Source organism: Egretta garzetta, unplaced genomic scaffold (genome assembly GCF_000687185.1).
Source record: "Egretta garzetta isolate BGI_Z169 unplaced genomic scaffold, ASM68718v1 scaffold97, whole genome shotgun sequence".
In the NCBI taxonomy this organism is placed as follows: domain Eukaryota; kingdom Metazoa; phylum Chordata; class Aves; order Pelecaniformes; family Ardeidae; genus Egretta; species Egretta garzetta.
The window spans coordinates 332,425-359,207 of record NW_009260135.1 but is presented as its reverse complement, the minus strand read 5'-3'; the positions used below and the strand labels follow the sequence as shown (position 1 = coordinate 359,207).

General features: G+C 39.2%; 1 protein-coding gene across 1 annotated transcript in view; it reads right to left on the bottom strand.

The window, feature by feature from the left end:
- Window positions 1-26,783, bottom strand: part of SLIT3 (slit guidance ligand 3) — a gene marked incomplete at its 5' end in the record, with an annotated part of 500,013 nt that overhangs the window by 156,962 nt on the left and 316,268 nt on the right. Inside the window, 3 exons of the mRNA XM_009641607.2 lie at window positions 4,002-4,073; window positions 10,029-10,100; window positions 26,418-26,559. Of these exons, the coding sequence (XP_009639902.1) occupies window positions 4,002-4,073; window positions 10,029-10,100; window positions 26,418-26,559 (286 nt within the window). The remainder of the gene's footprint in view (window positions 1-4,001; window positions 4,074-10,028; window positions 10,101-26,417; window positions 26,560-26,783) is intronic.

Genomic DNA, 26,783 nt, shown 5'->3' with positions numbered 1-26,783 from the left:
CTTTTGCAATAAACCAATTTTGTTACACTTCTCAATGCAAGAGGACTATTTGCTCTCATGTTTATATGGAAAGAAGTATAGGATGGCAAGACTAATCCCTCCAACACAAAAGCCACGGCTAAGCTACCATGGCTTTTTAACATTGGTGCTTCTTACTGTGTTTTTAGATTCAAATAATTCCAATTATTTGTTTCTCATCTTGGATATTTCATATGGTCCCAAGTACTGCAGTATCACTACATCTCACAGCCGTCAATATACACACCCTTGTATCATCTCATTGAGACATACTTCCACTTTTTAAGAGGGGAGACTTTGGTATAGACAAGCAGTTTATTTGTCTAACAGCTGTCTCCACAACTCTGTTCTCTCAGAACCAGAGGCTGGATCTTACTGTGTCTTCAGTTTTGTCCACAAAGACGTTTGGAGTTTGGTTCATACCAATAATATGCTAAAGATCTAAGCCCTAGTGCCTAATATTGAAAAGGAACTTCAGACACTGTAACAGAAGTAAATCCGCAGACCATACAGACCCTGAGCTGACCAGTGATTCCCAGTGCCACCTGCACGTGACACAGCAAGGTGAAAAGGAAAAGCCAGAAAATTCAGAGAGGAAAGAAAAAAAAACCACCTCCTTAAAGAAGAATGATTCTGGCTCCTTAATTGTTGTCACAACTAGGAAAAAACCCCAACAGTTATGTACATGCCCAAATATTTCTAAGAAAATTGGAGCAGAAATTCTGCCTTCCACACAGTCATTAAATGAACAGGGAACAAAATCCCACTGAAAAATGGGTAAGGAGAAGACAATTTTTTTTTTTTCCTGTGCATGGAGAAGTCTTGAGTCTTTACAAGGACAAGCTTGCCTTTCTTTTGCTTAATGCAGAAAAAAACTAAGGTAGAAATGGCTTATGTAACATGTTAGGATTTTGTGACCTGTGATAGGTAGATTTCTTGCTAGAGAAAATATATAGATTTAAAAGAAAAACTTATGACCTGCTAGCATATTGATCACTTAGCACTTCAAAAATATTTAAGTTTTATACATTTTAGGGGAAACTGCTTCTGTAATAAACATTCCTGTGTTTTGAAAACAATAATACACCATCTTTCCTTCCATCTCTACATAGGTACCATAGGCAGAGTACTTGGAGAAACCATTCTGCCTGGAAACACTACCCTAAGTTAACTTCAGAAGAAAGTAGAGTAGCAACCCACTATATATAGGCCTCCATTAGCCAGCTAGACTAACAACGTTGGCTGTCTTCCAGACAAGCACTCTCACTCTCTTAGACCCACGGGGAGCACTGCAATTGTATGCAAGCAGGGAGTAAAGGGTGGAGCAGAAAATGGGAATAATTCAGGGGAAAAAAAAGCAAGGATTTTAGGCAGTACAGCAGTACTTCTTTTTCTAATCGAAACAAGAGTGGCTTACTTTCATTTGTGCATTAATTTTTCCCTTCCTTTATTCTTGTTTTAACTCAGCTAGCTGAAAAGTCCAGCTGCTCAGTGCACAGATTAAACCTCAATGGTGTCTCATTAAAATGTATGCCGCCAATCACATTTGACTTACATATATGAAAAATAAAAGTTATTCTCAGCTGAGCTGAAGCATTGTATGCAGAGCAGCGTTCCTTCAGGGCATGCAGCTGACTAAAGTTATTGGGGCCTCAGGCACCAAAAAGACTGAGACGCTTAAAAGAGAAAACACTCATAAGCAAGCTGTCTTACTTCGTTTCTACGTCCTTGCTCTTTTCCCCTTCAGCAGTTTCATTGGGAGGGCTGGCACTTCAAAGCAGTCACCCTCTCTTGTGCTTACTTGTCTTTTTGCTGTTGACAGAACTGGACTGGTGGCTATACCAGAGACCAGATGAAAGATGATCCTCTACTTCTTAGAAGCAGAAACCTGGGGGAGGTTTCTTCAGAGAAACCCAGATTCTGCAGAACAGCAGATAATCTTGGTCCATAAAGGTATCTGGGGCTCAGAAACCGAAACAACTACAGAAGCGACTGGTAGGGAAGAACCCGTCAGAGGTGTAGGTGATGTGTCATGAAAGATCAGCAAACTAACTCTTGCCTATCAGTCATAGGCAAAACATTTGTAAGACCTACCCGCAATGAACAGCAAGAGTAACACCTTTCAAAGGAAAAGAAAAGCCAATGGCAAGCACAACGGACAACTGAACCTAGAGGAGGAGGCTGACAATTTCAAGGCTGGAACCAATACTGTCCTAGAAACCGGTCTGCCAAAGAAAGAGAAACAGACTGTGTGTTACAACAGCTTTGTGTGGCTGTGGCAGAAGAAAACTGAGGCAGAGACGAACACTGAACAAACGAAAGATTGCTCAGAGGCAGTTCCCTTACTTATAGCCCTTTATGTGCTGCATCTCATCTCTCTGCCCTCTCTCTTCCCCCTTGTAACCTCCTAGCATTAACTTAAGCACTATTTCACCCACTTAGATACAACCATATTTAAACATCATTTACTTAAAATACCATTTTGGATGACTGAGCAGAGAATACACAGTCATTTCTCTTGCTTCTGTGTGCAAGTCAAAACACTATGAATTCCTGTCCAGTTAGATTCTCATTTCCTTTCTGTCCACTCTGATGTGTTCTGTCCCACTCCTGAGGCCACCTGGGGGTATCTGAATTAGCTATAGCTAAAGCTGAATAACTTTTGAGTTGGGAAGTCAACCCCAGTAGAAATGTCTTGCCTGTCCAGCTTGCTCCCAGCCAGGAGGTTTGCCAAGACCAGAAAGCTGTAGCATTGCAGCATCAGCAGTAGTTTCATACTAAGCCAAAACTGTAGTGGTCAGTAAATGTCATTCTCTTACTGAATCGTTTCCAGACAGCATTGAGGGATTTGACCATTTCCACAGCATGTTGAATAACACCACCCTAACTATTCAACAAAGGCTAGCAACACTTAATATATATTTCTGGCATTCTCCCAGCTGGATTCAGGGCACAAAAAAAAGCCCATCCTTCTGCATTCTGGCTCAGGAGTTTACTGCAATGTATAGGTTTAGTACTGAATAACCTTCTAGTATTAACATTAGTCAACACGTTATATAGGTTCTTAGAATTATCCAGTATTCAGAGAACAAAATTATGGCAGCTTTTAGAAATAAACTACACTTAAAAATCAAACTGTTATATGAATATTAGTGGGCTAAATGTTTTAAAACTAAAATTAATGCAGGTAAATATCATTCCAGTTGAGCTTACCCTCTTCTCTTAAACTGGGGCTCTTTATAACACTCTATTGTCCAGATGCAACTTCTGACCTTGTACTGCTCCTTTTACCCATTAAAAGCGCCACTGTTTTCATAGCGCTGTGGGTAGCTAGATTGAAATGTAACTGCATTTAAATTCAACTTGGTGCTAAAACAGCTTCTGTGTTCTATAAATAGAAATGAATGGTTGCCAAGAGATCCTACCTTCCTTTTATCTTCTGCGTGAAGTCATACTTTAGTCCCCTTCCAGCTTAATAAAGTAATAATTACAGCTAAGAAATATAAATGTTTTGTTAAGAGCTTAGGTTCTTCCCTAACTAGTTTGGAAAAAAAAAAACAACAAACCAAATAAACCAAAAAACTCACAAGACAGTGCCATCTCAGTTCTTTAATTACAGAAGAAAAATTAAATGTGGAAGTATTTCCCCTAACTCCTCCCTGATTAACACCACCAAACAGTGTCTGAGCTATGATGAGGTTTTTGTGTGCCATGAGGAGTTGGGAGGCATGGATTAGCCTGCATACGCACTGTGTTAGTAACCTTGGGGGTGTTCATCTATAAAAGAACTTACTAGAGATGTGTAAACAGTTCCTCCTTCTAACCTTCATGAGCGATTTTTCATTTACAAAAGATCAGATGCTTCACGCAAGCTGGCAGTTGCACACAGAAACATAAGCTCTCCCAGACAGCACATTATCATCTTTATTTCTCTTACATGCAAGCTCTCCCCAAATGCCCATTCAGTTCTATTTTCTACTTACAATGAAATGAGAGATTTCAAGCCTTTGAATGCATCAGGCGCAATGTCAGATATTTGATTCTTGCTGATGTCTCTGTAAAGAAAGAGAGGATTAAAAAAAATACTTGTAAACAGGAATTTGATGAAACTATTTTAGCTGTAGTTTATTGAAAGAATATAATTGATAAAAAAACCAGAACTAAACGATCACAGAAATTATGAACTATGTAAGGACACAGGCAGGCAAATTCCAGGAATGATCAGAAAACATCAGTCAGTACGACAGGCCATAGCCTCAATAAATTGGCAGCTCCCCTGTTCATAAGGTCTTTTATTTTATGGACATTGGAACAAAGAGTTTTATGAAGAGTTTTGAAGAACAATGGTGAAGTAGGCCCACTGAATAAAAACAGTCCATAAAACCATCTTAAGAACTATTAATAATGGAGATCGCATTGCAACTCTGCAGGGTGGCCCTCAAGCATGAGGAGCAGCCTGTGACAAAGCATAAAGATTGTCTGAATATTTAAATACAGGCATGGAAGGCTAACTTTAAAACAGTACAGGAATCATCTTTTGATTATAAGTGAAAGATAGGTAAGGTGAGGAGAGGTTCTAAGGTAGCTGGAAAGTGTTGGCAGGACACACATTAAGGAAGATAGTGGGATTAATGGTGTCAGCGTGGTGTAGGCACCTGGAGAATGGCTTCAGAGGCAGCAAGACTGTGCTTGTCTAAGAGAAGAAACCTTGTGGTCAATGAGATGTAAAGATGAACATATTCATAAATACCAGAATCATATAGTATAGTCAGATAAAATTCCCATCAAAACCCTAGGAAATTCCACTAAGGGTTAGTCTAAATTTATGAATCGGTATATGAATCAGTAATTTTTAGGATGATAAAATACTTCCAAGGTCAGACTTTTCCTGCGGCATCTCTGTTTAATACCAATGAAAAAGGGGATGGGAAACAGACTACCTAGCCCCCGATCCCAAAGCAGGCACCACTGTCACTGAGGAGTTCAGCACTGTGCCAGTGATGTTCTGTTTTTAATGGCCTAGAGAAAACAAGCAGTGCAAAATTCTACCACGAACTTGACCTGTTGAGGCAGGAGAGAAGAGGGTTGACACAGCACTGGCAGGTCTGCCTAAGGTTTTCAGACGTAAGGGAAAGCTTTCGATCACCTGAATGGAACTCATGGACCTTTGAAGCCAGCAAAGGGAATACCCAGCACATTGTGGACCCTGTCAGGGAGCCCCAGCAAGTTTCCACCCTTTCAGCCATAATGTGAGTTATAGCCTGTTGTCATTTTCAAGGCAAAGTGTGTTTCTGGTTTGAAAAATACCCTTCAATTTTAATCCTAACCAAGTACACAGAGATAAATATAGGCTATGCCACGATTTCTTTATACATGGAGCCAAATTTACTACACTCATGACTGTCGCTGCAACCCAATCTTTCTGTTAATCCATTCAACCAGGTGCTTAGCTACAGGCATAACTTTCAGCCACCTTGTTGCATTCACTAACAGTTGGTATCAGCTTGTATCAGTAGCATCAAATCTTTTCACTGATAGCTGAAGCTGGAGTAGTAGAATATTTCATGTACATCCACTGTTATTTCCACTGGGGCACATGTTAAGGAACCCAGTCAGACTCTAAATAAACATCACCGAACAAGAACTTAGGAATCGGAAAGTAAGAAAGTTTTCCATTCTATACATGTTTTGAGCTACAAATTCTGTTGGTTAAAATTTTAATGAAGTCCCCTAACTGTTTTCAAGTCTAGCTACACAAAGTGGGGTTTCCTTCAATTCTTTTATAAGGTTCGGATCTTTTATAAGGTTCATGAAACAGCTGCTCTGCAATCTACTGAGGTTTTCTTTTACAACGTCCTGCCTACAAGGACAGCACTCAGTGAAGGTTTCTGGTTCTTCAGCTCTACTCACAGCAGCCAGATTTGTGACAGTGAAAGTAGGAATATTTATTTTTATACAGGGTTTTGTGAAACTTGTTTAAACTGCCTGGTAGCATTTGCTGCTTTTTACCTAGTAATTCTTACATAAGCAGAAGTCTGATGTGAATCTGTGCTATCTATTTATTGAGGAACATATTTAAAACCTGTTACAATGACATGAAATCATGAGTTTGCTGAACAATGACAATCATCTGAAAAGGGGCAGCTAGTTTTTGAAGCAAGTATTTCAGCACTATTTTATTGATTTGCTACATTTCAACATTTCCGTCCTTTCTCTCTCCTCATGTCCGGACGCTAATGAATGTATAACTAATGGTGCCTGAACGTGCATAAATGCCATGCTGGGTGATGACACTCACTCACTTCATGCAGATGCACTACAATCAGCATTAGAAGATAATTAGACACATTATCTCCCTTCCATTAGAGCCCAGGCTCCACTGCTGTTGGGTAAGGAGGCTCCATCTCCTTCTGACTTGATGGAGGCAAAGGGATTCAGTTATGTCCTCGTACTTTTGTTCCCTTCCTTTGGTCTGCTTTGGTCAGATCATCCTATTCAGGGCTTGATTTACATCAAGACAAAGCGATACGAGTTTTTCTAACCTGCACAACTCAGTCAATTTAGATCACATAAAGGCTCATTTTCATAGTTTAGGGTATCTCTGAATCACTCAGTGGAAGTGTGGCTCCTTAGCTGGAAATGTAATAAACTTAGCAGGATTCCACCCACGCAGGGAATACATTAGTCACCTCACACTAGTCTCCCTGAACCTCTGACAGTACGGTAGAGATCCTCTTTCAAAAGGTTGGTTAACACACCTTGGAGGGTGGCTGTGCTCAGTTACCAGTTAGGGATGGGAATTGTTTTTGACTTTGCACCAGGAGAGCAAGGATACCCTGTGAGTCACTGTATAACATAAGACTGTATGGCTTAAATATCTTTACTGTAAAAGGTTTTGAAACAAACCAGATTTATTTTTAGATGCAGCCAAGTGCAAAACTATTAATAGCACTGGATGAATATTCTCTCTGTCGACTAACATTATTAGAAACAGATTACTTGATTATCTCTAACATGTAAAATGGACTGTTCTCATTTGACAAGAGTACTCAGCAAAAATCCATGTCATATATGGTTTAGCTTTTAGAAGCTGCTTAACAAAAGTAGCAATGCCACAGAGCTACTGGGAAGAGTGTGAAATCTCAGTGTTTTCTGCTAATATACAGTAAAATTAATTTGACAACATGAAATGGCACTACAAGCATCAGAGCTAGAGAGGTACAACCTCTCAACCACAGCTTCCAAAGTGGCTCTGTGTACTTGGCTCTTAGTGTTGGGCTACAAACTTGTTAGTTAAAAGCCTCACGAAAGCAAAGACAAAACAGGAGGTAATGCCATAAACTTTGGAACTTGTAGGCTAGAAGTTACAGAACTATGGTGCAAGCAGAACTGCTGTGTAAATGGATCCAAAATGGCATGCCTGGGCTTGGATACTTCATGCAATAATGACAACTTGTAATTCTGAAGATGGGATGTTATCTCCTTCAAGCCCCTCAGACCTCTTCTAAAGCCCTGGAATAACTGAGCGCAGAGCTAGGACCTGTTACATTCACCCCCAAATCAGGGGAGCCATCATCCCGGATTAAATTACTCAAACACATATTTGAATCCTGTAGGTGCCAAATCTTCCTTCTGAGACAGATACATTTAGTTTCATTTAATTAATTGTGTTAGAAGTTGTAGACAATTATGATGAAGTCCAGGACACAAAAGATTTCAACTGCTTTGCTAAAATCCAGTCATCAAAATAACTCTCCCATTCTGGAAGCTACTGAAGACACATAAATAGCAAACTTCAGCTAGATGCAAATATAACACATTTAATATATATACAACTTCTGCTAGCATCTTGACTTATTAATATCAAGTCATATAAAGATTATCCTGGACAACTGGCTCTTACCTAAAAATTAATCTCAGTTATCCATATCATAGAATGTTTTGGGTTGGAAGGGACCCCTAGAGGTCATCTAGTCCAACCCCCCTGCAGTGAGCAGGGACACCACTAACTAGATCAGGTTGCTCAGAGCCCCGTCCAACCTGGCCTTGAATGTTTTCAGGGATGAGGCCATCCAATTATTTAAGAGGAGGAAACTGCATAATCTTGCAGGAAATACTCAGTAAACAATCAAAATACTGAGTGCTGCAAGTGAGCACTTGCATATTTAACACTCTTGCATATTTATTCACCAGAAGGAGAAAAATACAATACATGTATACAACACAAAGGGATGGTCTTTTGATCAAAGTATATTTTGTGTTAACAATACTGGGAATCTTGCACACTGAAAAAATTATGTCAATAATTTCTTCAAATAGTAATACAAATGTCCTCAATTAAACTTTATGTAACAACAATGATGCCCAATTCAGAGCCTCACTGTCCAAAACCTTAACAAGGAGATAGGTCAATAAACCGAATGGAAAACATCATGTTTGGTATGGGACATTCTACAGCCTAACGATCTATCCCAAGTTCTTCCACAAGATGCTGTCATGTTAACTAAGCTTTGTTATAGACCAGCTGGCACAATAACTTATTATTTAACTATGAGTTCAGATCTCAATGAGTATGCCAATTATACTCCAGAAAGCTGTTAACACAACTTGCTAATGGAATCCCGCTGTGCGATTCTAACAATCATTTCACATAGTAAGTACAGCATTGGGTTGAGCAGCTAGTCAAGTTAAAGAACATTTTTTTGGTCAACTCCCATAAAACTAGAGTTCACCAATCATGAAAAATGAAAGGACAGTAAAACATTGCCAAAATCTAAAATTAGTCATACCTCAGAAAGGACTAAGTAGTGACTTTAATAATGAAAGAGTTACAAGTTAGGTCACTGAAAAGGGATCCGTCATTTTTCACTGAAATTACCGTCTTGCTATCTAATACAGTACTTCTTTAAAAATACATACAGCTATATTGAAAGTAAGATAGAAGAATAGAGACTCTGTAAGATTGATGATTTGACCGGTTAAATATTAAGATCCATATTTACAGCCCTTCAGCTCTAGGAACTTCATAAGTTTGGACTGGCAAACACAGTATTTTTACCCTTAAATCCAAAGGTACAGCGCAAGCTCATTTCAGTTTCCAAAGGCATTAGCTGTCTGATAATCCACTACCTTCTGTGAAACGACCTGACAGTTTCTTAATTCCAGTAAGTATTGTTCACATCAGAAAACAAGAACTGTAAAGGCATCTTTTTAGCAGTCTTCACACTGAGCTACAAAGCCTGAATGACTTCCGGAATTTACTGGTCCAGTGGCACCCATCAACATCTTGATACTATGGTGAAGCAGGAGTGACTTCTTTTACCATTATCTGTATCATTGTACAACTGTCACAACATCTTTCATGTATCACTTAAAAATGAAAAGAAAGACCAACCAGGGGGAATTGCCCAGGTTATCTGCATGAGAGCGCTGCTACAGATCAGGATTTTTTTTTTTTTTAAATCCAAAGAGAAAACACAAGAGCTAATAAGAAAACAATTGTTTGGGTATTTACTGGTGATTAAGAAATAAAGAAAACAAGCTCCAGCAGGTTTTTTTGTTTTCTTGTAAACAGTCAAACAATTTCAGCATGAGGACATTGAATGCACTACAAAAAAATCCTAACTACTCTGCAAGAACACGCAGTCCTGCTATAACTGAGGTCAACTAAATTGACGTGGTGCAAACAGATACCAGAATGAATGAGAGAAAAAAAATAGCATTTCAAATCTTTTCTCAGGAAGCAGATTTGAAGTTTGAACAGACCAACAACTAATTAGCTCACATCATTTATAATAGGAAGTGAAATTAAGCATTATTAAGGATTTCATGCACTGTTAGGCATCCTGAACCAAATTCCATTGTTGCTTATGCTTTAAAGAGATTATTTGTGCAATCCCCAGTGATTTCAACATAGAAATTGCCAATATGTTTCCAAAATAAAGACACTGAACTTGAAGCTAGAAGATTCATGATTGCTCTTGCATGTTGGTCTTGTTATTAAAACTTACATTCTCTTAAGCTTCTTGTACTGGGTAAAAGCTCCAGGGGTAATGATTTTGATGAGGTTTTGTTCCAAACGTCTGAAAACACACAAAGTAACATACATGTTAACTACACAATTAAAGGACAGGAATAACATTAAACATGATAGCAATTTTTTATATAAATATAGAACAATTTTATAGAGTTTTTATGTGAAAAATTTTTCTTTTGAAAGCCACTAAATGGAGAAAATGGAGAGAAAATTACTTCAAAAATAAAATAATCTCACTGATTACACTAAATCTGTATAGAAAAAAAGTCACAGATATAGAAATTGCATCTTTAAAGCTCATGGAATTAATAAAAAATAGTAGGTATAGTTTATTACTACTTAATCAAAGTTAAGGTAGAAAATACAGATGCTTTCCTTGACTAGCTGTTGTAAATAGAATGTACTATCTAAACTAAAAGCTGTGCTATGTTGTGACAGCTTAATAAGAAGATTAATAATATCTGAGCGACTCAGGAGCAACAATCTGTGGGAACTTGCTGAAAACCAAAGTGGAATTCACTGCAGTATGAATCCAGGTTTTTAAGGGGCAGAGGGAGAATCTATGTTAAAGAAGAGCAATGAAGGACTGTACCTCCTATTCTAACTACAAAACACTGAAGCTGTTCTAAAATATGGTCCAGACTACATGAAAATGCTGTTGTTTTCATTTCTGAGCTTTGGTTTGAAAGAAGTATTCTTTATGAAGTATCATAAACGCATGTATCACTAGCATAAATTGTAAGCAGCTTTAACCACTCAGATAAATTTATGTTCCTTCCCAGAAGTATTGTCAAGTCTTTGTCAGCAAGTTCCCCAAATTCCTGCTAAAAGGACTGTCTTCTCCTCAGATGAACCCTAAATATTCATCTCAATTAGAAATGTAAAAGTGGATCCCCATACAACAAATTCAGATGACTATGGCAGCTAAAATTCTGTAATTAGAGTTGGAACTGAAAGCAAAATTTTATTTTACCTAGCTCTTACTTATTATTCAAACGTTGCGTATTTTTTCCAAAATTGTCATTAAAAGAAACTATTTCAATAGCAAAAATCTGTGGTTGGAAATGTTTTAGAACTGAAATAAAAAACCCATACTGGAATGATGGAATGAATCACTCTAGTCATTTAGAGCTGCTGCAGCAATGCAGAGGGGAGAAAAAATTTTAAAACCAGGAACGGAGATAAAATGAGATGCAGGGAGAAGTAAATCATGGCTTTTAAAGGACTTGGGAATAATCTAGAGAACATGTGCAAGGCCCATCAGTCCTCTATTGCACAGCGTATCCTTCTGTTGATCTGTGCTTTCAATAGACAAAAGAAAAATCCTCTTGAAAATAAGATATTTTGCCAGCTCAGTTATACTCTAAGAAGCTATTTAAGTCATGAATATTGTGATACTTGCACAGTCAACTTGCACAGTCAATGTGCATGCACTCTTTTATTCCTGTAGCAGTCTATTTTAAAGGTTGTGATCAGAGTTAATTCTATTCTTTGTTTTGTGATTTGAATTAATGTCTGAGATTTCCCTTCCAGTTGGTCTAAATATAACATGCTTCATTTCTGGCAAGTCCACAGTGAAATGTAAATTGCTGTAAGCTTCAGCACGCTACTATTGTTGGGTGTTTGTCACCAGAATTAGCAGTACACATACTCTTCCCATAAAGGCTTTTTGTCAGCTTGCCAGTTTGGTGTTTAACTCCTCCCGAGTTATTTCCATGCAGACACTTCTAGGAACAAAAGAGGGCCATGCCTGCCCAGTTCCCTTGCCGTATGGATGGAAACTGGGGGTTCACACATGCTGCACGTCGGCGCAGCACAGCAGTTCTTACAGGGAAAGCCAAACATAGTGACGGGGGGGAAACATGGTCCCTTTTTATAATAAATTAAAATTCCAGGGAAATTTTAGTGGCTCAAGGGTGGAAACATACACAGAAATTTTGCTCCCAAAGGGCAAAGAAAGGCAAAATTGGAACAGCCACAGATCCCAAGTAATAAGAAAAAAAATGAAATTTCTAGAAAAGTTGGAGAGGGAGACAGAAAAAAGAAAAAATGGTGTCAGAGAGCTACCTTCTGAAGCAGTACTGAATTCTTCACCCTTTCCTACAAAATTTGCAGCAGATTGCCTACACAGAGATAGATGGACAAGGCTGTTGTCATCTGCTGCTATATTTTCACCTTAGCACCTTATGTTTTTTTATTGTACGAAGCTCTTTGTAAATGAAGGACTAAAGACTACACATCACACATGCTTAACACATAACACGATGCTTAGTGCACCACATTTCGCAGATGCTACCAGAGAAGCAACAAGCGGTACCGTGTGCTCTCACCAGGGTGTCTGCAGGGAGACTCCAACTTGGGCACAAAATGCAGCTGATCTTAGAGCATTAAGTAAAGTGTGGCATTAAATAAGCAAGTAATTTCAAAGTATAAAGTACTAATCTGACTTCTGTTTTATTTTTTTCATAAATGCATATTATAGATTGGCAGGCACAGGCTGAAAAGCACAATGCAGTTACACAACTAAAATAGTAGAAAAAAATGATTTGTATTAATACTTAGTGCTTTCACCTCATTTGAGCTCATAAATGACATGTGAAGGACAGTACAGGATTAAAAATCTCTAGGAAACACTAGGTTTTGCCAGAAGGGGTGTTGGAAATTTCCAGGTGATGAAGGCTTAATTATAAACCAATGGGAAACTGCTGCTGGAGGTGCCATATTTCAAATAAAGTGAAAACCAGAGTTCTTACCTAATGTTGTCATTTTTTTCTCCCCATAGTGAAAAGCTAATCTGAATTTTACAGCCACATTTTATTTCAGAGAAAATTACCTAGTTTACCTAGAACATGACCTCTGGAAAACTGTGTTTTTCATGGTCTGCCCCTGCATATTGTGAAGCGCTGTCATACACTATAAAACCACCTGTGCTAGGGCAAAGCAACATTGGTGAGTTCATTTCTTTTTGTGTATCACCAGACTATGCTATAAAATAATTTTACAATGCATTTGAGAACTCTGTACAAGAGACACGGTCCTTAAAGGCTAAATTTTGATCATTTGAACTACTATTCCCCACATTTAAGATTTCTTTCCTTGCTTTTTCCTCAGGTATTTCATAGAAAGATCTATTTAAAAGACTCCACAAGTAGAATTCACAAAACTGATAAAATAAATTGGCCATGTTCAAACCTCTCAGGGGCTTTTGTTCCTCCTTTCAGTCACCCATTTCACTGTGCCATGTTGCCTGCTGCCAGCTGTATCGCTCAGATGAATTGAAGCATATCTCCCTGCTTCTGACACACAGCAATGCTCTGCCTGCCTCTCAAAGCTTTATTTCAGAGTCTTTGACAACAACATCAAAGGACAAGAACAATTTCCTTTCTCTTCTCTAATATGTTATCGAAGATTAGAAAGTAGAAGGGCCCAATGGATTCAAATGCATTTTTCTTGTAATAACGGAATGTTAGACAGAATAAAGTCGTCCTCCTTCCCACTCTCTTTAAATGACTTTGCAGCAATGAGAGCTAAAAGTAAACATATCAGAGGAAAAAAAAGCCAAACAAATGGGGGAAACTATGTAGTTAAATATGAAAATCTATCCCAGAGTAAAGAATAAGCACTCAAATTCCCATGCTAATCCATCTCAAAGTTCACTGAGGTGCAAATCTTTTCATCGCCTCCTCATCTGGCACCTGCACTGCTCACACCCTGGATGGCAAAACACAAAGGATAAAAAACTGCCTGATGCAGCCTTCGTAGAGCCAGCTCACACTCTCAGGAGTGACGAAGCCATTTATCTTGAAGAGTGATTCCCCCTGCAGAGTGGGGGAGACAGACATATTAATTTGGGCCTTAACTATCTCTCTTTCATTGAGGGAAAGAAAGAATTTGTTATTTGGGTCTCTAATGGAGCAGTCTGCTAGCAATTTTCTCATTTCAAACACCGTCTCAGCTGCTAATGTGTAATGTTTTGTCAAGCTTACCTACCCATAACATAGACAAATCACTAGCTGGGAGAAAAAGAGAGAGGGAGTGAAGCATCAGTACTGATAATTCTTAGCTGTCAGATGAATAGTGCCTACAAATGAGACAGCCATGCTCTATTAACAGTGCCACTGAGCTCTTGCCTGAGACGTGTCAGAAATGTCCCTCTGCATTGGGCAGTCACGAACTTCCCTGCTGGGAAAGAGAGAAAGCGAGTGAATGAGCCAGATTGCTCTGGATCACGTCACTCTGCTCCGAGTGCCGGGGCTCTTTCAGGCTTGCATCACACGGGCAGCCAATAACCAAAAGCAATCTCCGAGAGAGAGAAAGCAGAAGCCCAGATTAGTGTGCAGCAGTAACCGGTAGCACACTCATGTCTGGCAGGACGCACACAACCTGCGTGAAGGATGTTGGGAAGGGCAAACCTCTCGGTTTTCTCCTGCCCTATAAGCAGGGATTTGCAAGGAGCTGGTTAAGGACTGCTTGGGAGAAATAAGCAGCATGGGCATCCCCCCCAGTGACAAAGCCCAGGGCTGGGGACAACCATTTATATTAGGAAGGAGGAAATTTCTAGAGCACGTAACAATCAAGAGAGAGACTGTTCTGCCTTGCCAAGGGCTGAGAACTGGATTATAGAACTGGACTATAAAAGCTGCTTGGATCATTATCTTACATTTATCTCATATTTTGGACTTACATATCTTATCGTACATTTTGGACTCTGATTAAGAAAAGTCCACAGATATATTTTCAGTATTTAAGAGGAATATATCGTACTTAAAATTTGGTCTTCTTACTACAAATACGGGCTAGATCTGATCCCTGTTTTGACCACTTTCTTCCTTCTTCCTTTGAAATATAAGATTTATTCCTACCATGCACAACAGGTTTGGATAGGTGCACTGAAGTATTTACCCAAAGACAGCCCTGGACAGGAGGCCCCCTTGCTGGGAAGGAAGGAATCTTGCCCTGCCGTTATGCAGTCAGAACCCGCGGCTTATTCTGCAGTGAAAACGCAGGAGCTGCAGTCTTTGCCCTTTACACCACAGCACTGCACAGGGCACTTCTCTGCAAAGTGCAAAGCAAAAAACCTGCAGTCCTGTTGCTTCAGGAAGTGTTTATGGACCTACATTTCCAAGGAACAGCCTTTTTGTGGCTCTGAATCTTACCCCTCAGTTCTCTGACAGGTAGAAAACTAACTGCTTTGGGATGGCAGGACATTCAGCATCTTAAATATCTGTGTTTACTGCTTGTTTTAACAGACAGTTAAAGTCTTCAATTTCTACATCAGCCAAAGACTCTACCACCACTATAAAAACCCTAAACACATATGGTTCTCCAAGACTTTTATACTGCTGCCTTTCATCGCAGTACCTGAACAACTTCCAAATAAAATTAATAATACGTATTATAAATCCCTCTCATTGAGTCTGCCTTAGGAGCTGGAGAGCTGAGAGCCAGTAAACTGTCTGCCTATATTAATACAAGGTGATGACTGGAGTTTCCCTTCATATTCTGACGTTTGGTGTTGATTTTCAGGGTCTAGCTGTCAAGCTCCTGCTATAGCTTTAAAATGGACTGCTTCTTAACCACTCACCTAAGGGCAGATCTCCAATAGACAAAATCCTATCAAGAATGAAGTGACTTTTCAACATAAATCTACCCAGGAAGCTACATATATAATTCTTCTCAGCAAAAGATATCTTTCAGAATGAAAGCAGATGTTTTGATATGTTCCCTGATACCATGCTGTTCATCTAAAAGTAGTGCTACTGATATTGGATCTTCTGACCTACCACAGGGAATTTAGTTTAAGCTGACACAACTCTGTAGTTGAGCAGTGGGTCAGATATCTGCTGGTAAATGCTGAATTTGTAAAGGCAGTCACATTATGAATCCACCAGCTCTGTTGTGGTATGTTAATTTTGCATCAAATGCAGTACAGACAAACGGAGAGACACCAGAGACTGGTATTTTGCAAAACAGTATGTTCTCTACCAACATAAACAGCCAGAATGCAGTAATATACTGCCAAACCTCAAGATTTCTCTATCTACCGCTGTGATACTCCACATTCCCAGGTAGAATTTTTGGCCCTTCTCATCACCTTTCATTGTTATTTCTCCCAACAGTCTCATTCATTTATTTTCCTTGTCTCACCGTGGGAGCAAGGGTGCAGGCAACCACTGAGCAGTGCCGGAGCTCCCTCTCACTGCAACACCACAATTGCATGAACCGTCTGGGGGTTATGCCCCGACATAAAAGCAGGGACTTAGGTGAGCTCCCCTGTGAGCCTTCATCAGTGGGTACAAGCAGTGAGGATGTTAAAGGCTAAACAGAAGCTGGTTTGGGGTAGAATGCAAAATAATGTTGCCCTGCTTTTATTCTAGACTAGACAGCAATCATTTCCCATCTCAGCAGACTTTATGGGGTCACATGGACTTGGGATCAGAGCTTGCAGGAAGAATTTTACCTCTATAGAGGCACATGGCTGTGAACATAAATCCAGGAAAGAGACACTCATTGGGTTTGAGAGATTTGGCAATTTCCAACTCCCTACTGCTGAAATGCAGCCTAATGCCATAATTCATTCAACTGGTGTGCACATGTTCATACACATTTTTGCTTCTGAGATTTGTGATGTAGCAAACGCAGCAGAAACATGGATCCCACTCCTGGATTTTTGTGACACCCAGCGATTTCCAGTTCAGAAGGCTCCAAGAAGACCAGCCCGCAGGGTGCTACATAGAGGCTGAGGTCTTGCATTAGCTTCAAAAACACAGCATCTGCTCCGAGGCTGACTCAACCTTAGACCTCTGCTGAGCACTTTTTGTTGTTATTTTTTTGGATTGTTTTGGTTTTGGTTTTTTTTTTTTTTGCTTTGGGGGGAGTGGTTTGGTTAGTTTTTTTTTTTATCTAAAGCTTGAAGACTATACTTGGGAGACACATGGTTTCTACAGTGCCTACTGGAAAGCAACAGTTGCCCTATGGTTACATTTCATAAATGTAAACAAGTAGGAATGTTTTTTAACAAACAAGACTCATAAACTTTGCATTACTGAGAGTAAGTTTTTGTTCCATTAGGTCCCAGAAAGTCTAACCCCTTAACAACTGACATTGCTATTTCATTCTTACTTTAGTAGGTCGGTCCTGCCTATCCTCTATCACCTTTCAGTTACTTCAAGAGACTTCCAGTTCAGATCACTTTCCAAATTTTCTAACAATGCAATAACTAGCTCAGGGATCTGAGGATTTCAAGCTGGTTTGCGATATTTTTGTCAAGTTATGACACATAAATATATTTTTAGGCTTAGTGGAAATGGAAGCAGTAAACTGAGAGAAGGGAAAAAAAGTAATTGTTTAATCTATAATCTAACTTATTGTGAAGAGCTCCATACATTCCGTAACATCTAGTTTTCGTACACATTTACAAATACTGACAAGGAAAAGGTAAAACACAAAAAATAAGTAGGAAAATTAAATAGCTTTCCAGTAGTTGAAGTTCTGCCACCTGTAATATTTTGCCAACAAAACAGATTCTGTCATTTGAATATAAACATTCTCAAATCCTTTGTTCTTGAGCTAATTATTTTTAACAAAATAAACAGAAGAACACATGTAAACCAAAAGACAGTGTTTCATGCAGTAAAAAAATCTGATTAGTATACTTTATTTCAAAGTTACGATTTTATGCTCCCTATTTTATTTTCTGTGATGCCTCCCACACTTTCATAATCAGCTTCCAGGATGTGTATACTCATTATACATTACAATCTCCTCATTTTGCTTGGCAAAACAGGAGCTTTTGAGCGATATTTGTATTTGATAAAAAATATATATGCCTTTTTGTTCATACCATTCATTTTTATTAATAAGACTAAATTTATGTTCCTGATGGACTGAAGCGATGTCTCTGGAAAAAAAAGAACACACACACACAAAAACCAAACCAAAACCGCCAACAGCCCCAAACCTACAAGCCTGGTAAGGTTACTCTCTCCTACACTTGCTTGAGTAAAATTCACCTGTATATAACTTCTTTTTAAAAAAAAAAAATCTCACATTTTATAAAGAGGAGAGAAGGTAAAAAATGATACAGCCAAAATGAAAATTATCATAGGTATGAAACCCAGATTTACCAAAACAAAAACATCTTCTTATGCCTATAGAAGACAGTAGATACACTTAATTTTACAAATAAAAGAAAAGATGTAAGAAGTAAACCCTGCCTTGATCTTACAGCAGAACTCCCTCCTGTTACTGCTTGTTTCTAAAACTGGGAAACAGAGCTTCCTGGTTTCCTGACTCTGTCTCAGCACAGAAAACACTTTTATTCGTAACATTTCCCATCTATTCATACTGTCTCTACTGATTCTCAATCTAAAATATTTTCATTTTATTATTTCTGTGTCTTGTCCTCAGAGAACAGAAGATTTTCTACATATTTCTGCCCTGACAATAGAAACTTCTTTTTTATACTGAATGCAAGGAGTGACACAGTTTGCCTAGCGAGATCCAGAAAATAGTAGTCAACTTTGACATGTGAAGCTGTCCAGAGCCAATTTACAGCAGTGAATGAAAATCATATTATATGATTCAGCTACAGGAGCCAACCCAATTCCCTAGCCAGAGAACTTGCCACCAGAGGCAATTATGGAACATTTATTACAGCATTCAAAAATACTGTGCTGGCTTCAGCTACAGTATTTACTGGAAGCCTGGGAAAATTATTGTAATTTTCTTTTAGGAGGAAGAATAATGTTAAATGCAGAACTGTAATTCCTCTATCCCCAAAGTTTATAGATTCTACACACTTATATTCTTGAAAAAAGAAAAAAAATAATCTTGCCTTTCAGAGGCTGAGAACTTTAAAGCCAGTTGTTAATATAGAAGAAAGTATTATGGTGCAGTTAATTTATAAAAGAAAGAAAGAATTTTATTACAATAAATAGTTACCAGTGCTCAATCTTTTTATAACGGCTTTTCTGACTTTATTTTAATTGGTGGAAAATTGATTTTGAATATACCAGTAATTTAACTGCCCAGAATTTGTTTATCACCTTCCTCAAATCACAAAAGCTTCATCAAGATTCATAACTGAAGTCCCAGCCCTCCTATAACACACACTCCTACAGGTACTGAAGAACAGAGAAGGTAATTTCTTCCCAAGAGAATCGCTGAAGCAGCAAAAGCAACAAACTCTTCTATCTACAGGTCTGTCTGCTACACTGCCTATCACAGTGGTACCCTCACGACAGCAATTCTCTAAATACTAAATTTGTCAGAAAAGCATTAATTAAAGGTAGAACAAGTAGCACATTACATTCAAAGTGATTCTCTTGCAGAAAAATAGGTTTGTTTTCATTTTGACAGAACCATGAGAAAACCAACAGTTAAGTGCATTAGATATTTCCTAGGTGCTCAAACTCTAGCATTTTTCCTAATAGAAATCAGGCACCAAAATCAAGCGCTACTCAAACCTACAAAAATATCAGTCACCAATTCAGCTATTGACAGCGAGAATGAGAAACTAAACCAACACAGAACAAGTGACTCAAAACTGACCTTAAGACAGACCTAGCTGATGGTAGAAAGGCTGCATCCTATTTGACTCTGCTCAGAAGCCAGGCGGGAAGCTGTGGTTATTATCTCACCAGATACGGGTGCCTAAGCAGCACTTTTCCTTGAGGGACTGTCAGCCTCTTTACTCTGTCTGGAGCAATTACATCAGCATTTAAACAAAAGGTCCTCATTTCTGATTTAGATATAACCTATCCAGCATTACCCTTGGTTTATACAATTATATTTTTCTTAATCTCATCAGACAGAGAGAATTGTAAAGGTTAAGAAGCAGTGATAAAGTAAGCTTGATGTGAAAAAGCACAGGTTTGAAATCTAAGATCAGTTTCAAGATCTGAGGATATACTTTAGATTCTGGAGTTTGATTTATAAGTCTGCAGATGATTGGGACTTGGCTTTTCAAAGTAATTAGCATTGCACAGCACAACGTGTTCAAAGCGCAGCTCCTATTGACTTCTGCTGCAGCTGTGAGTCCTCAGCACTTCTGAATATCTCAGCTGAGTCAGCCAGAAACCAAGGATTACATCACTAGTGACCACCCATGAAAAGTTTGTGCAAGTCACTTGCCCAGAATCAATTAATAAGGCCACTGGCAAGAACAGATACAACCCCAATTCTCTGAAAAGGGTTCATGAGATTACCTTCCCCACAGCCCCCATTTTAGAATTTTCTTGTTTCTGCAACAAATAAACAGATCCTGTATACTCAGGCTCCCTCACTGCAAAACCCTGATGCATCCCTAGACAACAAGAAACTAATCCAGTCTTTTAACAGCAACGAGAGACTATGCTGTAATTAAAGTGTGTACCACAACGAATATATACAAAAGTGCTGAATGAAGACTGCTGCTACAAACATTAACTTTGGCATTTTCTAATTATTTTTTTTTTTATAATATGTTTAATTTGATGGATTCAAAAACAAAAGCTGAAATAACTAATTCCACCACAAGGAAAACTCGTATAACAAAAGTACACCACCCAGACCTCTGCACTGATGTCTAGCTGGAATAGCAGCCGCTGAAACAGAAAATCCCTGTGCAGCCTAATAGTTAATATCTGCGTAGATGGTCACCAGTGCCAGGGACATGCAAATTGTTGTTGGGTTTCTCAGGTACATGGTGACAAGGCAGGAAGGCTCTGGAAGATACACGTGTTTTCTGGTGGAAAGGGACTCCTCGGCTCCATCTTCACCTGTGCCACTCTGCCGAGGCCCTGAAGCCTGCCCAGCCTCTGTCCATGCCACCCAGTGTCCCAGCCCTCCTGCCACATCCTGCAGGGCTTGTGTCCCAGGCTCACTACCAGCAGTCTCAGGCCTTACCACCAAATATTCCTACTTTCTCAGACTTGTAACACTTTTACCAACCTGTCTTGATTGTCTTTGTTCCCAATCTTTCCCATCATATGTTTTGTTGCCTCCTCATTTGAGTTCAGCCTTTTTTTTCCCCAACGGTTTCCGTACTGGGCCCAGCTAGTCTTTATTCTCTCAAGTGCCTGTCCCAACCCACAATCCAGCCCTTAGCACTAGCAATTAATCAAATCCTTCTTTTACAGAATTTGAAGATCCTTCAGAGAAGCAGCGCCCAGTGCCAGTGGTCGCTGCTCCAGCAGCCCAGGAGCCTGCCTGCCTCTGGGCATCACAGCGTCAGCACCCTCCACCATTGCCTCTGGACCAGGCAGCAGAAAGGAGGCAGCCTTTGGGGGGCTGTTCCCTGCTTTCACACAGGAGGGCCTTACACAAACTTTTATGAAACACAAAGGCAGAAGTAGGAGTCCCTGTGCTACTATTTTAAGGTGTACAAAATTCTCTGGCAAAAGCTGTCCTGAATTAACATCATAAAATACAGCCTTGTTTGCAGCAATAAATAAAAGAAATGAAGTAAATCAGTCTGTGATTAACAAACAGCACGAAAGCTTTCTGAAGAAGGGACAGAGAAGAAGTGTAGTGAGGTGGGGAAAAGATTAATAGGGAGTTACTGATGGCTCTCCAGTACTGGGAGGCATCAAATGAAGCTGGCAGGCAGCATGTTGAAGCAAATACTGTTTGAAACCCTACAGACAGGGCTAGCAATGCCATTGCTCCCAGCACCCCACATCTGCAAGAATGGGAAAGCTGTCCTTTCCCTGGCCTAAATCCAGCCAAACACTACTGATTGAGAATGAGCAGGCAGCACCAGAGCTCAGCTCCACCCAGCCCAATGTCCTGAGCCAACAACTGCCCAAACCCCATGCTGAGTGAAACCCGCTGTTGTGGCAAGCGTGTTTCTTGCAACACCCTTCCAAGCTCCCACCAGCTGCAGAGCAGTGGCTCTCGCAGGCACAGCTGGTAGCTTTGGATTTAACAGGTCTCCACTATATCCTGGCTTTGCTGTCTTTATGGGCTGAGCTGTCATTCACTCTGACAGGCACCGGTTGCAAGGTTGCATTCAAGTCTGATCAGAAAAAGAGATTCTTTGGAGACTTTGTCTCCTACTAGTTTGTAGGTCACCCCTCCCTCCCTAGATCCCTCCAAGGTCAAGTCCATTCTGCATTCACTCTATGTTCCCTATTTATCTTGCCTGCATTTTCTCTTACCCTTTCTAAATAAATGCAAACTACTTTTTTTTTTTTTTTTTTGTAGATGCCATTCCAATGTAGCGAAATTACTATATTGTTCATTTACCAGCAAACCATCAAGCCCTATTTGTTTGGGTATCTCTTTTTCAGTAAGTGCCTCCAGGTGCTTAATGACTTTTGTTTTCATCCAAGTATTCATGCAAAACTTTTCTGTGCTTATTCTCATGTGTTTCTCTATAACATACACTGTTCATTTCTTCTCTGAAACACACAAGAGAACCACTTTGTAAGCAGAGGATCTTTTATAACATTCAACACACAGTCTGTATTCCTCAGCTTCAATTTCTTGTAACTCATTTTTCCTCAGTCAATTTGGCTGCTGATGTCAGCTCCCCACTGAACAAGAAGCTTTATAAAAAAAATGAATTGCATTCTGTACATTTTAGCTACCTATTTTATGAAATTACGAAAAAGCAAGGCTGGGACAGAGATTTCTAGCTTTCCTAAATTCTTTTATTTAATAATAAACATTCTTGCAATGAGGGCCTTCAGGATAATGCACCTTGGGGAGAGGTGTAATAGAGTAGCACAACAGACTTAGAAGTCACATGTGGCAGCGGTCAGCAGCAAGGGAAAATTAGCATCATACGATGCTTGTTTTATGTTCTGTGACAAGCGAGGTGCCTGTTTTGTTACACGTTTTTACCAACAAAAACAAATTTAGGACTTGTTGGCAGCTTTGTCAGAGAAGGTTCTGCCTACCCATGTTAATGAAGAAAGGCAGGAAGGCAGAGTAAAAGATCTTTAATTAATACCGAAACAGAGAGTGAAATGTAGGTCACCTTTAATAACCATGTTAGAGGAACAGCTGTGTGTTTCGTGTTTGTGGAACAGTATGCCAGTCAAGGGTTCTTATCGGATACAATTTGGCTTACAAAGAAATACTGAGTTATGGGGAAACACAAGAACTAGCTGTAACTGAGTGCAACTAATAACTAAGCGAAGGAACTTGGAAATGCCCCTAGTGCAACTGAGGAAGGCACAGCATTTTAATACTATCGTATAAATATTATGAATGGACTACAGTCTATAGGGGCAAATTATTTCAGTGGAATGAGTATTTACAATGCTAGATAGAAACAGCTGAATGAAAAATACACCATCTCAAGTAATATCCCTTAGAATTCTATGTAACAGCAACCCAGCCATGTAGTTTGTCAGTGCCCCATATTCCATAGGAGGAATCTCATCTCTAGGAAGAGTTAGATCTCTCAAAGATTATGAGGATCAGGATTACAGAGTCCAGAAAGAAGTGTTCAGGCAGCACCGCTACATAGCCATCTTTTATACAAAGGCCTGACTAAATGCCAACCATGGGGGATAAATCCCAAAGGAAAAAACCAACAGTACTGCTGTGTGAGAGCAAGAGATGTGGGTGCAGAGTGTAGAGAGAATTTACTTGGCCCCATTGCTGTAACATTACAGCAAAAGAGTATTATTCTGCCTATGATACCAAATCAAATGCAGTCATTAGTCCATGCGTAGCTGGAACCAGACCTCTGGATGGATTTTATATTGAATAAGCCCAGCGCAGCCTCAGACAAACTGAATTTCTGAGCAGTATGACGGACTTCTGCATGCACCAGAGGGGCTATCTTGGTCAAAAGAATTTATGTCAGGATTTTTCCAGGAAAACACTGTGGGAGCTTCTTCAATCTTTCCAGAAACATTGTTCTATGTGACTATATCCTTTACTCTATGTAAGAATACTTAATACTTTGCCCTTGGAGACAAGGCTAATTGCTGTTTTTAACTAGTATTTTTACAAAGTGAAAACACCATTTTTCCAGTAGGAAAAAAAGTATATATGCAATGTCACTCACTAAGACTTATTCTGATAGAGTCATAGAATAATCAAATAGTTTGGGCTGGAAGGGACCTTTAAAGCCCTTCTAGTCCAACCCCCCTGCAATGAGCAGGGACATCAACCAGAGCAGGTTGCTCAGAGCCCCGTCCAACCTGAACTTGAATGTTTCCCGGGATGGGGCATCTGCCACCTCTCTGGGCAACCTGTGCCAGTGTTCATCACCCTTATTGTAAATAGATAGAACTACTTAAATTTCTTAATATATGTGTTCCATAAAAAAGGAATCTTCACAGAAAGTAAGCAACAAATATTTTCCTGAGGGTTATACTCTGAAGTTCTGCAGAACTACTCCCACCTGAAGTGCCTGTGAAACGCAAAGGATCTGTGCAGGATTAGAGCAATACAAGGGGTTTATCTACAGACAAAAACTCAAATAAGGACTGCCTAAAATGCAAGAAGTCTGGCAGATGTAAATAATTAAACGGTGTGCTTTATGTGGTGTTCTATGGATCTAGAAGGTTTATAACCTCCAGGTTATGAAAGTTTCTTAAAATGTTATATGTATCTTGACTTGCTACCCCATCATCACCTGAGCTTTATAAATTAAAGGCTCTCCAAGTCTTCCTTCACTTTCTGCTCTCCTAAGGAGATCATCAAAGTCGCTTTTACTACAAGTTACAGGGGCTAGGTTTGTGGGCTGGAGCAACCAAAACCGAGACACAACTTGGATACTCCATGCTATTATAACCATGCTGAAGGGGAACATTTTCACTTGCTTTCTCACACTGAGGTGCACTGCTGTCAGCAGAGTGCCGGAGCACATCAATCTCAGTCTTCCTGCAGATACTGCTCTCCATGTGACTATGGCATGGAGCCACAAAGAGCATCTGATTCCTGCTAGCGTTTTCAACACTACAAAATAAAATTTTACAATTCTCCTAGCCCAACCCTAATTTGTGAGCAAGTCTGGACCAATTTCATTCTCTGTCTCTTATTATTGAACCATTCCAGCCACTACTGAAAATTTGTACTCCATCTGACAGAATTTGAAACAGGACTAAACATTGAATATTCTCAGTATGCCAAACACAATTTATATTTTCAGAATAATTTTAACCAACTTTCATGCACAGAAAAGCAAGTAGTACATGCATATTTTGTGTGCTGCAGTATGAAAGAAATGAACACAACCAATACATTCCGAACTTTCTCAGGAGGTGAGCAAGCAGGTAATGGGCATTCAGAAAGAGCTTGCATAAGAGTTTATATTTCCTGTAAGCATTTTTACATCCTCTAGATACATTCTTAAAGTTAATTTTAACATTATGTTTATTCTTTGCATTTACAGAGCTAATTTTTAAATTTCTAATATATCTTTTTTGTGGAGATGCACAATCAAGCATAAGCGACCTCTAAACTGTTGTGCTGAGAGAACAATCCAAACAAATTTGAGGTGAATCTTAAGTTATAAAAGTAATGGATAAAGTGACTTAGAGGAGTGGTGGTGTAGAGCAGATCACCAGCAAACAATATAGCACATGACCTTCGCTGGCCATAACCACCACATTCCTGGCATATCATAGTGGGCGAGGCTACATATGAGCAATTCTACTTATGCTTTAGTGAATTTTGCTATGTAGCAGTATTTCTACAGCAACGAGAAGCTGAATGAGTCCAGTGACTATACAAATATTTGAATCCATACTATGCAGACCGTGAAATCTGGTTGGATCTCAGTAACCTCTGTACAACGAGCACCTAAAAAGGAAAAGAACTGATCTGCATTCCCTATAGTCCATAGCAACTTGGTTTAATGTAACAGTATTTCAGGACCACAGTAGTATAAAGTCACAAAAATAGATTATTAGAGTTCCTAAAGTTAGTAAATACAAACAAGTCTGTAAAACTAGCATCTGATTTCACAACACAAAAAAGCCACATCACTTCATTACTTCATTACAAATTTATCCTGCCAAGCTAACAAGAAATCCCTCCATCTCATGGGGAATTCACCAACTAAAAATAAACCAATTCCATTTCCAAAAAAAAAAAAAAAAAAGAGCTGTGTATTTCCTTTTCCTGGCTATAGAACTCTAATCCCAGATTTGTGAGAAGTAAACACAATCTGAACATAATACGCCAAGAACTTCATCTTGCTTTGGGGTTGGGCAACTTCAAACAATATCTTAATTTACATTAAAGAATGGTTTGAGCCCTTAGATCAAAAGAACAAAAGCAAAGAGGACAACTACAAGATACCTGATAACTGCTCAGGACAATTTTAAAAACACGTGCCTTTCTTCCACGCAGGAGGCTATGACATGGAGTAAAAATAGAGACATGGAAAAGAATGGTGCATTATGCTGGCACTTACATTTCCCAGATGTCCTCTGGTAGGTTAGCTGGAATTTCTGTTAAGCCCCTTCCTCGACAATCCACGACATTGTTGCTGCAGGTGCAGGCAGATGGGCAAGTGATGGAACTGGCACTGCATGATGGCGGTTCAGACTGGGAACCTGAGACATAATGAAAACATTAAACATTAGTTTTGAAAAATGATTGTCTGAGATTTTAACAACAAAATACATCAGACTCTGGATTTTCCAGATCCTTTTACTATATCTAGTAATAATTTATTTGGATTCAGTGAATATAATGTGCTACAAATCAATCGCAGAGAAAATGTTTAAAAGATTACTGTGTTCTTATTCTTCCTCAGTTTCCACTCTATCAATATCCT